This window comes from Physeter macrocephalus, chromosome 2, assembly GCF_002837175.3.
Source record: "Physeter macrocephalus isolate SW-GA chromosome 2, ASM283717v5, whole genome shotgun sequence".
NCBI classification, from domain to species: Eukaryota; Metazoa; Chordata; class Mammalia; order Artiodactyla; family Physeteridae; genus Physeter; species Physeter macrocephalus.
In genome coordinates this window covers 64,449,923-64,462,621 of record NC_041215.1, presented here as the reverse complement: position 1 = coordinate 64,462,621, position 12,699 = coordinate 64,449,923, and the positions used below count along the sequence as shown (strand labels likewise).

Genomic DNA, 12,699 nt, shown 5'->3' with positions numbered 1-12,699 from the left:
AACAAGAATGGTGGTATAAGGAAAGGCACAGGAAAAAACCTACCTAGAGATTACACATTAGCTAGGTTAAAGTAGGGCATTGGTTGGAAGTGAGAAAGCTAAATTATTTAGGTCATATTTGGAGAAATTGACATCACCTCATGAGCTTTCTGGTATTGTTCTAAATACATTTGGCACATAGACTTTAGGTGGACTAGGAAATTACAGCAAAGTGGCTTAGGGAAATTCAATAGTCTAGAAGTTGATTTGTTATAAATAAAAGCTCATCTGAGCTTAAGAAATATAAGATTGTTCAAGTAAGAGGTAAAATGTAAAGAATTAGTCATGTTGATAGATGTACATAGTAATAAAAATGGAAACTACAGAGATACTTGTGGTTTCCCAGAACAAACGAGATTGTTTGAAAGAAGAGGCAGATGCACAGGGCTTGGTGTGAAGCTATGGCAAAGTTAAAGAAGTTGAGTTTAATTTTGGAAATGTTGTGTTTTGGGTGCACATACATACAGCAAAGTCTTTAAGCATTTGTTAGGATGGGATTGCAGACAAAAATGCAGAGTTGGGGCTTCCCTGGTGGGGCAGTGGTTGAGAGTCCGCCTGCCGATGCAGGGGACACGGGTTCGTGCCCCGGTCCGGGAAGATCCCACATGCCGCGGAGTGGCTGGGCCCGTGAGCCATGGCCGCTGGGCCTGCGCGTCCGGAGCCTGTGCTCCGCAACGGGAGAGGCCACGGCAGTGAGAGGCCCGCGTACCGCAAAAAAAAAAAAAAAAAAAAAATGCAGAGTTGATATTGTACATTTTAGAGTCAGACCAACAGAAGTGATAGGTTAACTCATAGGAGAGGATGAGCACATCAGATAACGAACAGAGAGAGGCTGAGGTTGAGAAAGGATAGTGATAGAGTTGGGGGTATAGGGTAGACACAGGAAGCAGGAAGAAGAGAAGAAGGTAGTATTCATTGGTGGAGAAGCAGGGGAGAACAGTGTTATAGCCGAGGAAGGAAAGAGTTTTAAACATGAAGAGATGGTTGACAGGGTTAAGTACCAACCATGAGGTTAAGGAGAGGGACCAAAAACTATCCTTTAGGTATTCAGGAGAGTGATCCCTGGCAACACTTGACAGGACACTTGATTTTGATATAGCATGTTGCAGATGGAAGATGGGTACAGAAAGGAATAGTTGGGAAGTAGGAGGTCAGGACAGAAGGCATAGATCATCTTATTCTAGGAACAGGGTTCAAAACAAGAAGATAAATACGGCCAAGATAAGCAGTAGATGGGGAAACCTAAGTGTGCTTGAAAATCAAGAGTCTGAATTTCCTTGGTTATTTTGATAAATAGAGCAAAATATATTTTTAGAAAATAAATTTTGAATAATGAAAGTGCAAAAAGAGCTTAACTATTTAGTCATTTTAGATCATCATATTTCTAAATTTTATTTATTCAATTTTCACTTTATATATTGCCATAATGAGTCATGCTTATATCAAATATGTAAGGCAAAGAGGTATTAAACTGAGAATGCTAGTTTCTTCCTTTTCCAAAAAAAATTTCTGCATACCTCTCCATCTCCCTCCTTTCTGCTTCGTTAGCTATGTGTGTACATGGAACATGTGTTTGTTTTTATTTTGTTAGTTTCATTGGTTTACTGCTTACAAAGATAATACATGTTTATTGTAAAAATGTCACTTGGCATAGAAAGGCTTAAGAATAAATTTTTTTAATTCCATGAAATGCTACTATTCAGAGATAACCAATATTATTGTTTTGGTAAACCTCCTTCCAAATCTCTTTCTATGTGTAGATACATAGATGATAATTTATATTAATGAGATCATACTATAAATGTGGTTTTGCACCTGCTTTTTTGCATCTAATAATATGTTGTGGATATTTTCTATGTTGATGAATATGGAAATATAGATCCTTTTTCAATGGCAGTCATTGTATGATGATACCATAATTAATTTAAGCTATCTCTTGTTGCCAGACACTTAGACTCTTTCCAGTTTTTCTGTTTAAGCAGAACTGCAGTGAATATTCCTCATGGGTTCATTTTTGTGCACTTGTCCAGTTGATTGTCTTCTTCGAATAACTTCCCCAAAGTGGGGTTGTGGGTCGAAGACTATGCATGTTTTCTATTGTGATATGTATTTACATATTGCCCAGTGTCATCTAGAAGTGCTGTGCCAATTATGCTTCTACCAATAACACCTGTCAGTACCCAGAAAGTTCTTTTAAATGTCTTAACACTATTTTCATCTTCATTCAGGCTCATTTTATTCACTTACAAAAATCAGGATGAAATATATCAGTAATTCTTAAAAGTTTTAGGATATTAGGACCATTTGAAAACTGTTGACCAGAAACTGGAACTATTGTTCCAGAAAATCACAGCTGTGCAAAAACACAAAACTTTTACATAATACTTATGAGAATTCACAGATCCTTTGAAGTCAATTCACAGACTCTTTAGGATTTCATTCCATGAATCCAAGTGAAGAATCTCTGAATGAGGTGATTTTAAAGTTGCTTTCTCCTTTTAATACTAACACACACACACATCTTACACATACATCACACACTCATGTGCACACAGAATTTTAATGTGTACTTGGAAAATCTTTGACATCTGCTTGATTCAGAACCTAGTCTCCTTGTGATCTGTGAAATCACTTGAGTGTGTATAGTTATTGGAATGAATTTCTATTTCAGGTTATTCAGTGGCGAGCCCACCAGGAAGAGGTAGCAAGACTGGAAATGGAAATTTCTGCCAGAAGAAGAGAAAAGGAAGAGGAGAAAGAGAAACTGTGGAAGAAGAAGGAATTGTTACAAAGAGAAGAGAAGAAAAAAAAAGTATTTATACTGTTGCTGTGAATGTGTGAATGAATGTTTAATTGCCTGATTGAGATTTGATTGACCTTGGTGTTTGGCATGGAATCCGCATAAGCAGTTCTTAGAGGGATTCATAAGGTTCTAGTGGAGTCTTGCTTAAATATATTTGAGCTTCAAAGATGTGGAGGAGAACCCACTTTATTGACCTTCACAAGCACAAGTACATGTGATTAGAAGAGATGCTGTAGATAAAGAAAAGATAGGGTTTGTGATTGTTGTTAAATCGTGTACTAAGTAGGGACATGGCAAAACCAGAGGTACTGATATACCATTTTGGTTGACTGCAGTACAGCAAATGACTATCAAAAGATGTCCTTATTGGGAAAATGTATTATACTGGGGTCAGTACAATTCATAGAATACCAAAAGGCCCTTTAAAGAATTTACTTCTTGGTTTATTATGTGTTAGATTGTTTGGTTTTTCATATTGATACAAATTCATCATCCTACTTTTGAACGAACATTTGTTTCCCAATCTTCAAAATATTAATCAAAACACTTATATTTTTAATTTTTAATTTTTTTTTTTTGGCTGTGCCATGCAGCTTGAGGAATCTTAATTCCCCAACCAGGGGTTGAACCCATGCCCTCTGCAGTGGAAGCGTGGAGTCCTAACCACTGGACCACCTGGGAATTCCCCAAAACACTTATTAACAGCTTTAAAATGATTTCTGACAACCTGTGGAAAGTAAAACATATTCAGAGGAGATTTTTAAAAAATATATGGGATATTTATTTAGATATTTTGTTTTTCCACACCACAAAAGTGATAGAATTTATAGCAAAAATATTTTTCTTTAAGATTTTATGACTTCTGTGGAAATGATTCACAAAAGGCAATTTATGATCGACTCCATAACATAATGAAAGGAACTTCCATTAACCTGTACACCTGTATTGGCTTGATCTGCATGATATGTAAAATGTTTTCTTTTGGAATTGCTTAAAGTGCTAAGAATGACTAATTCATAGTCTTTGATGAGTAAATTTTTGCTTTTGTGAACACAATTGATACTTTATATGGTCAACCAGGTTTATGAAGCTCTTGTGTCTAGAAGTTTTTCCTTTAAAATTAAACATGAGGGGAAAAAAAAGCACTATGGTTTTTTAGCTAAAAGTCAGATTTCTGCATTTTATACTTCAGTTGCCATTATTCTTGCTTGTTTTGTGCTGTTATATCAGCAAATTGGTATAGAGTCAGCATGTGTAAAAAACAACACGTAGAGAAGTTATACGATTTTTGACAAAGTAAGCTGCAAAGAAGACGTAATTTACAGTCTGACTTCTAAGGAAGTTGGGTGGTTTCATCAAGTCCCCATCAAGAGAGAAACTCATAAATATCAATCATGTTTCAAATAACATAGGTGAACTATACACATCTCTGTGGGAAAACTTAACAATTATTAACTGTTATGAAACTACATATCCTTAGAGATTTGTCGTCTACCTGGGCCCCTTTCATAGCCCTTCCTCTCTATGAATTAGTATAATCATGAAAAGTAATGTATTTTTAAGCATTTATTTGCATGTAGTGTCATTTTAAGTGCCATATAAAGAGATTTAGATACAGTTCCGCTTTCTGGGAACTTACAAAGACAGTGAAAGAATACACAAATTAGTAACTCAAGTATTGAGAATTGAAGTTAGTGCATTTCATTGTTAAATTAAATTTGAGTTGGGGAATTGGCATGGTTATACAGGAATGGATAGACAGACTGCTTGCTGTTTTCTCCTCAGTCTTTTAGATTTCTGGAAATGAGAGAAAGGTGTTTTGAAAGATGAGAGAGAGACCTTTATTAGCTTGCAGATAAGCTATTGACATTTGGCTTGAAATTTGGCCTGACACCAAAACAACAACAACAAAACAAACAGTGATGGAAGGAATAGTTAAGCTCTAAGCCAAATTCATGGTCAATCTCTTGAAAATGTATGGGCCCGAGGCATATATTTTATTTTATTTATTTTCTTTTAAAAATTATTTCTTACATTTAGAAAAAAAGTTTAAAATACAGAGATTGATGTAATAAATACATTAGTACTCATCACCTAGCATTGAAACTGTTGACATTTTTCATTCTGTTTCAGGTTTATTTTATTTTATAGATAAAGTTGAAGTCTTCTTTTGAGGACTTAACTCAGTACCATTTGCCTTCTTACCACACCAAAGGCAATCTCCATCATGAATTTTATTGCTATCTTTAAGGCTATCTATTGCTTTTAACATATTTTAATATGTATTTCATTTCTCTTCTCTCATGAATATTATCACACTGTATTATTCTGCAGCATGTACTTCTTCATTTACCCTTACATTTTGAGATATAGCCATGTTAATACACAGAGCTAGTTTATTCTTTTAATGGCTATATAGTGTTCCACTGTAGAACTAGGATACCATTTATCCCTTCTTTTAGTGAATGACATTTAAGTTTCTTAAGTTCTGTTCTTGAAAGTGTGCTGCAGCAGCCACTTCGTACATATTGACCAGGGCATGTATGCACAGCTTTCTCTAGGGTGTACCTGGGGTGGGAATCACTATGTTGCAGAATTTGTATGTTTTCAACTTTATAAGACTTTTTTTTTTACTTTATAAGACATTAAAACTATTCTTTTTGACTTTTGCCAATATGCTAAATGGGAACAGTATCTCAATGTTTTAAATTGGATTCTCCTGGTCACTTGTGAGATTGGAAATCTCATGTTTATTGGGCAGTTTTCTTCCTCTCTGAATTGCTTATTCGTGCTTCTTGTCCATTGTCTATTTTTTCTTTATTTAATCTATAGACGTTCTTTATAAATTCTGAATATTATTTCTTTTTATCAGTTACATGAGGTGCAAATATTTTCTTTCATTGGTCATTTGCCTTTAAATTTGCCTCAGTGTCTGTAGTTCCACGGAAATTTCAAATGATCAAATAATCGAAGTTCTTAAATTTTTTCTTTGTGAATTGTGCTTTCTATGACCTGGTAGTGAGAACGTCTCTACAGAGAGCTTTTATGTTTGCCTCTGCTAAGGGCCCTTTGCATTTTACTGGCCCAGGACCAGTTTGTATATTAACTTTGAGACTTGGGACCCATGCTGTGAGCTGGGAGTGGGTACTGACTTAGCACTCATGCACAGCACTTGGGTTCTGCACTTGGCCCTTTTCTTCCTCTGGTCCCAAGCAGAAAGTTAGCTCCTTTGTCACTCTCCTGGGGAGTGGTCACGGTGTAGCTAGTTTCTCTTGTGTGTATGGACAAGTCCTACATGACTTCTTGCTCTTCGTAGGTAGCTTGGTACCTGCACCCATGTGCACAGGTCCCACAACTAACACTGAAGGTCTGGCCACCAGCTCCTCAAACGTATCTCAGGTCCAGTTCTCCCCAAGAGTCACTTGGCTTTGGCTCCTTCTCACTGCTCTGACTTTGAGTTCCATCTTTATTTTCAGCACTGGGACCCTGGGTGTGTGTGTGTAGTTGTGGTATAGTTTGTCCAAAATTTCTGTGTTTAAAGTGGGAAAAAAGATTTCTATGTCAACTCAGACATACTGACCAAACTTCTGACTACCTTTATATATACTAACGGCAAATCTAGATTCCCTTTGTTTTAACTATTTTACGTGTTGGAGACAAATTTTAGTTCTTCAGTACTTAATAGAAGCTTGGCAGAAACCCCCCTACAGGCAGCCTCCCCCTGACTTGAGACTGGTTGCTTTTTTACCTGGTGTTCTGTCTCTCCGCATCTACTGTTTCACTTGCCTGACTGTCTCTTCACGTAAGAGAGCAGCAACAGAGGTAGAGAAACTATGCCATGTGTAAAACCCCACATTAGGATTTCTGAACAAGAGATCAGCTTTATCCTAATTCTTCTTCCCAGTAATTTGTCTTTTAGGAAATAATATTTTTTTTTGCGGGAATAACATAATTTGTATCCAGTGGCAAAGTTTATCCTAGTAGGTGCCCAGCTCCTTGCAAATGTACATTTATTAGATCACTTTTTTCTTTTGTGCTTTAAAACTCTAGTTGAACATAATATTCACAGTTTTCATAGTTTTATCTCAAGACTCAAGGAAAGTTTTGATTCATAAGCTGTTAGGTGACAATGGTAATATTTCAGAAGCATCTCTCCACTTTTGCAATTGTCATGGTAAAATCAAGAGATGATGTCTTTCCATAAACTATCCCTAGGAGCTATTGTAAGAAACAAGATTACCATGCTAGATGAACCTCAAAATGCCTGATATGTAATATTGGTCCCAGAACCACCCTTTTTTACTAGGTGTGGCTCTTTGGATGGCTTGAATAACAAAAAAATTGCTCTGCATCACAGCATTTTAGGAGGTTTTGTTGCTGCATGATGCTTGGCATTCTATGGGATCCAAGGCGAGGATATTTTCAGCCTTGCTCCCAAAATGGAGATTTTAAGCAAGGCTCACAGAAAAAGGAGACATATCCTTTCCTTGATTTATCGTGTCACAGTTCCCTCCCAATTTTCACCAACTCTGAATCCAGCATTGAAACCACTCATATTGCACAACTGAGGGGTGGGGAACATAGTCAGGAAAGTCAGAATAACTCTACCAGCCATGTGACCTTCAGCCTTACCTCAGAGATGTTTCTGGGGAGCCTCAAGTGACATTGCACCAGTAAATACCAATAGACACAGTCTTCAGTAGAACCTTGGCACTTGGGTGCTTCCCCTTGTCCTCAGGTGACCTGGCAAACACTCAGAATTATATTCATCTGACAGATAACCGGGGAAGAGAGGAAAGAATCTAAAACAAAAGAGGGTAGGCTATCTTAATCAGAATGCAGGCGAAAGGGGTGGAACAGTACTACTTCTCAGAAGATTCAAGAAACTCTGTGCTTAGGAGGGAATCCAGAGTACATTCAGATCAAAGCCATTCTCTCTATGTGGGGACTTATGGGTTTTTTTTTTTTTTTTTTTTTTTTGTGGTATGCGGGCCTCCCTCTGTTGTGGCCTCTCCCGTTGCAGAGCACAGGCTCCGGACGCGCAGGCTCAGCGGCCATGGCTCACGGGCCCAGCCGCTCCGCGGCATGTGGGATCCTCCCAGATCGGGGCGCGAACCCGGTTCCCCTGCATCGGCAGGCGGACGCGCAACCACTGCGCCACCAGGGAAGCCCCGACTTATCCCCGACTTATGGGTTCTTATGAGAGTAATTCATCATGATATTATGAAATCTCTTCTCCAGTGTTTATCAATCTAAAAAAAATTCCCAGGTTTTAAACTCTGCTTCTTCAGGATTGTTGGGACTTAAAGGGGCCAATGAATAGCCCCGTGACAGACAGGTCTTCTAAGATGGGCTCTGAGACTTTCTGCCGTCCCGGGATACATACCTGTATAATTGCCAGGACTGTAAATACCTAATTAGGTTATATTATATGGCACAGACAACGTTGAGAAAGGGAGATTAGTTGGGTGGACTTGACCTAGTCACATGAGCCCTTTAAAAGCAGAGAGGTTTCTCAGGCTGGTCACAGGATGGGTAGCCAGAGACTTAAAGTATAAAAGGGACTTTACCCACCATTGTTGGCTTGGAGATGGAGGAGATCATATGGCAAGGAATGTGGGTGGCCCCTAGGAGATAAGAGTGGCCCTAGCTGACAGCCAGAAAGGAAACAGGACCCTGTAACCTATAGTCCTATAATTGTAACAAACTGAATTTTGACAAAAAAAAAAAAAAAAAAAAAGGATTGAGCTTGGAAGCAAATTTTTCTCTAAAGCTTCCAGATGAGAAATCAGTTTTGGCAACACCTTGATTTTAGCCTTGTGATGTCATGAGCAGAGAGCCCAGCCATGCCTTGCTGAACCTCTGACTTATAGGATTTTGAGCTAATAAGTGAGTATTGCTTTAAGTTGCTAAATTTGTGGTAGTTTGTTACACAGCAATTTAAAAAATCAATACAGATTTTGGTATCTGGACATGAAATGCTACTATAACAAATACATTAAAATGTGGAAGTGTTTTGGGAGTTGGGAAGTGGAGAGAAGTTGGAAGAATTTTGAGGAGCATGATAGAAAAAAGACTAGAATGCCTTGAATAGACCGTTAGTAGAAATATGGATGTTTAAGATGTGGCTGATAAGGGTTCAGAAGGAAGTGATGAACATATTATTGGAAACAGGAGAAAGGAAGATCACTGTTATGCAGTGGCATAAAGCCTAGGGAATTCTGTCCTGCAGTTAGATGGAAAACCTTCCTAAATAATGAACTTCATATGTAATGAACTAAGATTTCCAAGGTGTTGAAGATGCCACCTGTTTTTGTTTTCTGGGTTTTTTTTTTTTTTTTTTTTTTTTGCTACTTATAGTAAAAAGGAGAGAGATAAATTGAGGGTAGAACTGTTAAACTAAGAGGAACCAGGACTTGATGCTTTGGGAAACTCTCCATCTATCCTAATGGCAAAAGACTCTAGAGTTAAGAGTTTATTTCCAACAGCATGGCATAGGAAAAAGACTGAAAGTGTGAATGTACAACCCTTTGTTATAGCCTCGAAAAGATCAAAAGGTCAGTGTATCCATTCATATAAGCAACACTCCCAAGAGATAAGGGGTGTTTCTCATAGATATTCTCAAACTAGAGAGCCTCAGAGAAGTTTAAGGGCAATTTCTCTCAGCCACATCAGCAGGAGGCCAAGAGAGAGAAGGGTTCATCTCAAAAAGACCTGTGTTTATTGGCTTTTTTCTAACAAGGTGAATCCCATAAAATCCACAAAGGCCCATTTGGTTCTTTGGGAACCAAATGCTCTGGGGAGCAGAGGGAGGGAGAGGGAGAGAGAAAGACTAATTGGTCTAACTGGATCCCACTTAGACTAAAATGACTTAAGATATACTGTCAGTTTATGTAATATACCACTGGGGACCAACTGAATTGTGAACACAAACAAAAAACACTGTGGCAACACTCAGTCATGCAGTGACATTCAGATGATCTCAAATTGGTTTACAACACTTTTTTACATTTTTATAAAATGGAGAATATGGAATATAAAAACTCTCATAGACTCTTTCGACCCTAAAAACATGTCTTTGAACCTCTCTGAACGCCAGTTTGACCTCTGCTCTAAAATCTTCCCACCCAGATCTCTCACTGCAAGCATCTCTGCAAAGGGACCACCTGCAACTAGAGCTGTAGTAGCCCCATCTGGCTGAGGACCAATCTGTTGAACTACTTCCCACCCTCGGTTTTGTGGTGCTCTCAATTACTAATTCCTAGAAATGTGATCTTGCAGTCAAAGTTTGAGCGGGTGTTTTTCTTTTAATTTTTGGTCCTTTTATTTGAAAATCTGATGAAATACCAAAAATATTGGCGCCGTAAAACCTAGTAGGTAAATTAACTATCAGGATATTACAATGGTCAAAAAGAAAAGATAGTTAACATGTATTTTATGTAGAAATGACTCCAAAATAAACTGGGGGTTCAGACTTTATCTTCTGAATACTTAACCAGTCCTCTGACTGATATTGTATGAGTAAAGAAATGAATGTGGTTGCGGTATGGGAGAAAAGAAAATAAATCAAGGATCATATAATTTTAAAATATTCATAATGTTCCTTATTTTGTCATTAAAATTTAGAAATGAACATTAACATAGCTTATTAACTGATTATGACCTTCTAATATGAGTCTAAATGTAGGGTCAGCTCTCAGTATATGAGTCAATAGGTGACAGAAAAGTAGGATGGTAATCCAAGAGGCTCACTTTTCTGGTTTCCATGTCTTTTAAAAGTGAAGATTTCCATTAGAACTTCTTTTTTAAAAGTGGAAATTATGGAATCTTCCTACTCTTTGTCAGGACACAATTTTAAGAAAAAGTCAGTTGGAGGTAAAAAAATACCCTAGATGATCAAGAGACAGATGTATTTGTTTTTCTGTAAAAGATTTCCCAGTAGGAAGTTTTAAAAGTCTTAAAAATTAACTCCAGGTGTCAATTTTTGGCTGCATTTTCTGGCTAGGTCTTGATTATTCACAGTGATATGATTTAATTAACAGACACCTATACAATGCTTGCTATGTGCAAGGCACAGTTCTATGTTCATTTAATCTTCTTAATAACCCTAAGGGGTGGGTACTAATATGATCTTCATTTTATAAATGAGGAAACAGAGATACATAGAGGGAATATAATTTCCCCAAAGTCACATAGCCATTAAGCAGTGCAATTAGGATTTGAACCCAGGAGGTCTGACTCCATCGTTCATGATTTTAAACACTGTGCTGTGCTGCCCATCACTGTGATTGCTGTTTGCTATTAATTTTGTGATTAATCAATTTTGAGAAAACTTGGTTTGAAACTATTTGCTTTAGGCTAATTTTCATGGCTTTGATCCTGTCCTAGTGTACTCAGAACTGTTAAATTGATAGGGAATTGATAATTTAAAATCTCTTTAGTAGTCTGCTTACTAGAAGTATTTCTTTCATGTTTTACAGGTACACGCAGTCTGTCTTATTAATATTCTCTCAGGATTTCTCTCCTTGGGTTAAGGAACCACTATAGCCAGACACTTTACAAGAAGCCAGACCATTATGGTTTGATCACAGATGACGTGTCAAGTATAAGACATGTGTTATGAGCAGGTTAAAAAAAAAAAACAGCTTCATTGCCTCCTTGGTGTTGCTCTTTTGTTAAGTTGACTGAAGAAAATATTAACGATTTTGATTGTGATTTTTTTTTTTTTACCTCTCAATATCTTATATCACAAGAAGAAAATTTGCACAGGCTTCCAACATTGCATCTACCAACCTATCAGAATCTGTACCCACTCCCCACCTTCCCTCCTTTCACAATGCATTAAGTATCTGTACTCCTGTCTATGGCCAGCCCCTTCACTTATGCACAGAATCCTATTCCCTCTCTCCTACTCAAGGTTATCCAAATCTCTCTCCCCCCACCACTTCCCCCTTTTATTCTAGATCTTTCCTATTAACCTATAAATATACCATTCTCACTTGTATTTAGAAACACACTCTCCCTTGACCTCACACCTCCCCCATTAAGAAAATCTCACCATCCTGTAGCCTCTACACACTGTCCTCGCTTCATCCCACCCATTGTCTCTTGAGCCATTTTGTCCCTCGACTCCAGCAAAGCTGTGCTTGTCAAGGTCATCAGTGATCTCCATGTTGCTAATTCCAGGGGTCTGTTCTCAGTCCTCACTTTACTTGAACTATTAAGATGGAAGTGATCACTGCCTCCTCTTTGGAAAACTTGATATTTAGCTTCTAGGAAGCCATCCTCTGTTCTTTTATCTCACTGGGTTCTCTTTCTCCACAAACTTGGATGGATCCTCCTCATCATTCTAAGTCTTGGAGTTCCCTGCGGCCTCGGTGCTCTAAGTATGTGTACTTTCTAGGGGATCTCAACCAATCCAATATACTTCATATGCCATTTATATGCTGACTCAAATTACCAATTAATATCTCTGGTCTAGATTTCTCTCTTGAACTGCAAACTCACACATCCCACTGCCTCAAATCTAATTTGACCCAAATGTAATCTCGTTTTTCTCTCCAAACCCACTCTTTCCCCCATATTCCTTTTCTCAACAAATGGAATCCTATTCTCCCAGTGCTCAGGCCAAAAGCCTTGCTATTTTGACTCTTGTTTTCCCCCCTCACACCCTATACTCACACCCTTACCTATTGTCATGAATAGAAGGCTCTGCCTTCCAAATCAGAACTATTATAAACCTCTTTCTCTTCTAATTCATTTCTCTGCCTCCTCCCTTTCCCTTCCCTCCCTCCCCCTCCATCGATTTCCCACGCAACAGGCAGAGTGATGCTTTTAAAAGGCATGTCAGATTATGT

The 12,699-nt window shown here is 37.9% G+C and overlaps 1 protein-coding gene across 1 annotated transcript in view; it reads left to right on the top strand.

The window, feature by feature from the left end:
- Positions 1-12,699, top strand: part of CCDC148 (coiled-coil domain containing 148) — a 310,928-nt gene that overhangs the window by 206,832 nt on the left and 91,397 nt on the right. The window contains exon 11 of the mRNA XM_024122369.2: positions 2,711-2,851. Coding sequence (XP_023978137.1) covers positions 2,711-2,851 — 141 coding nt within the window. The remainder of the gene's footprint in view (positions 1-2,710; positions 2,852-12,699) is intronic.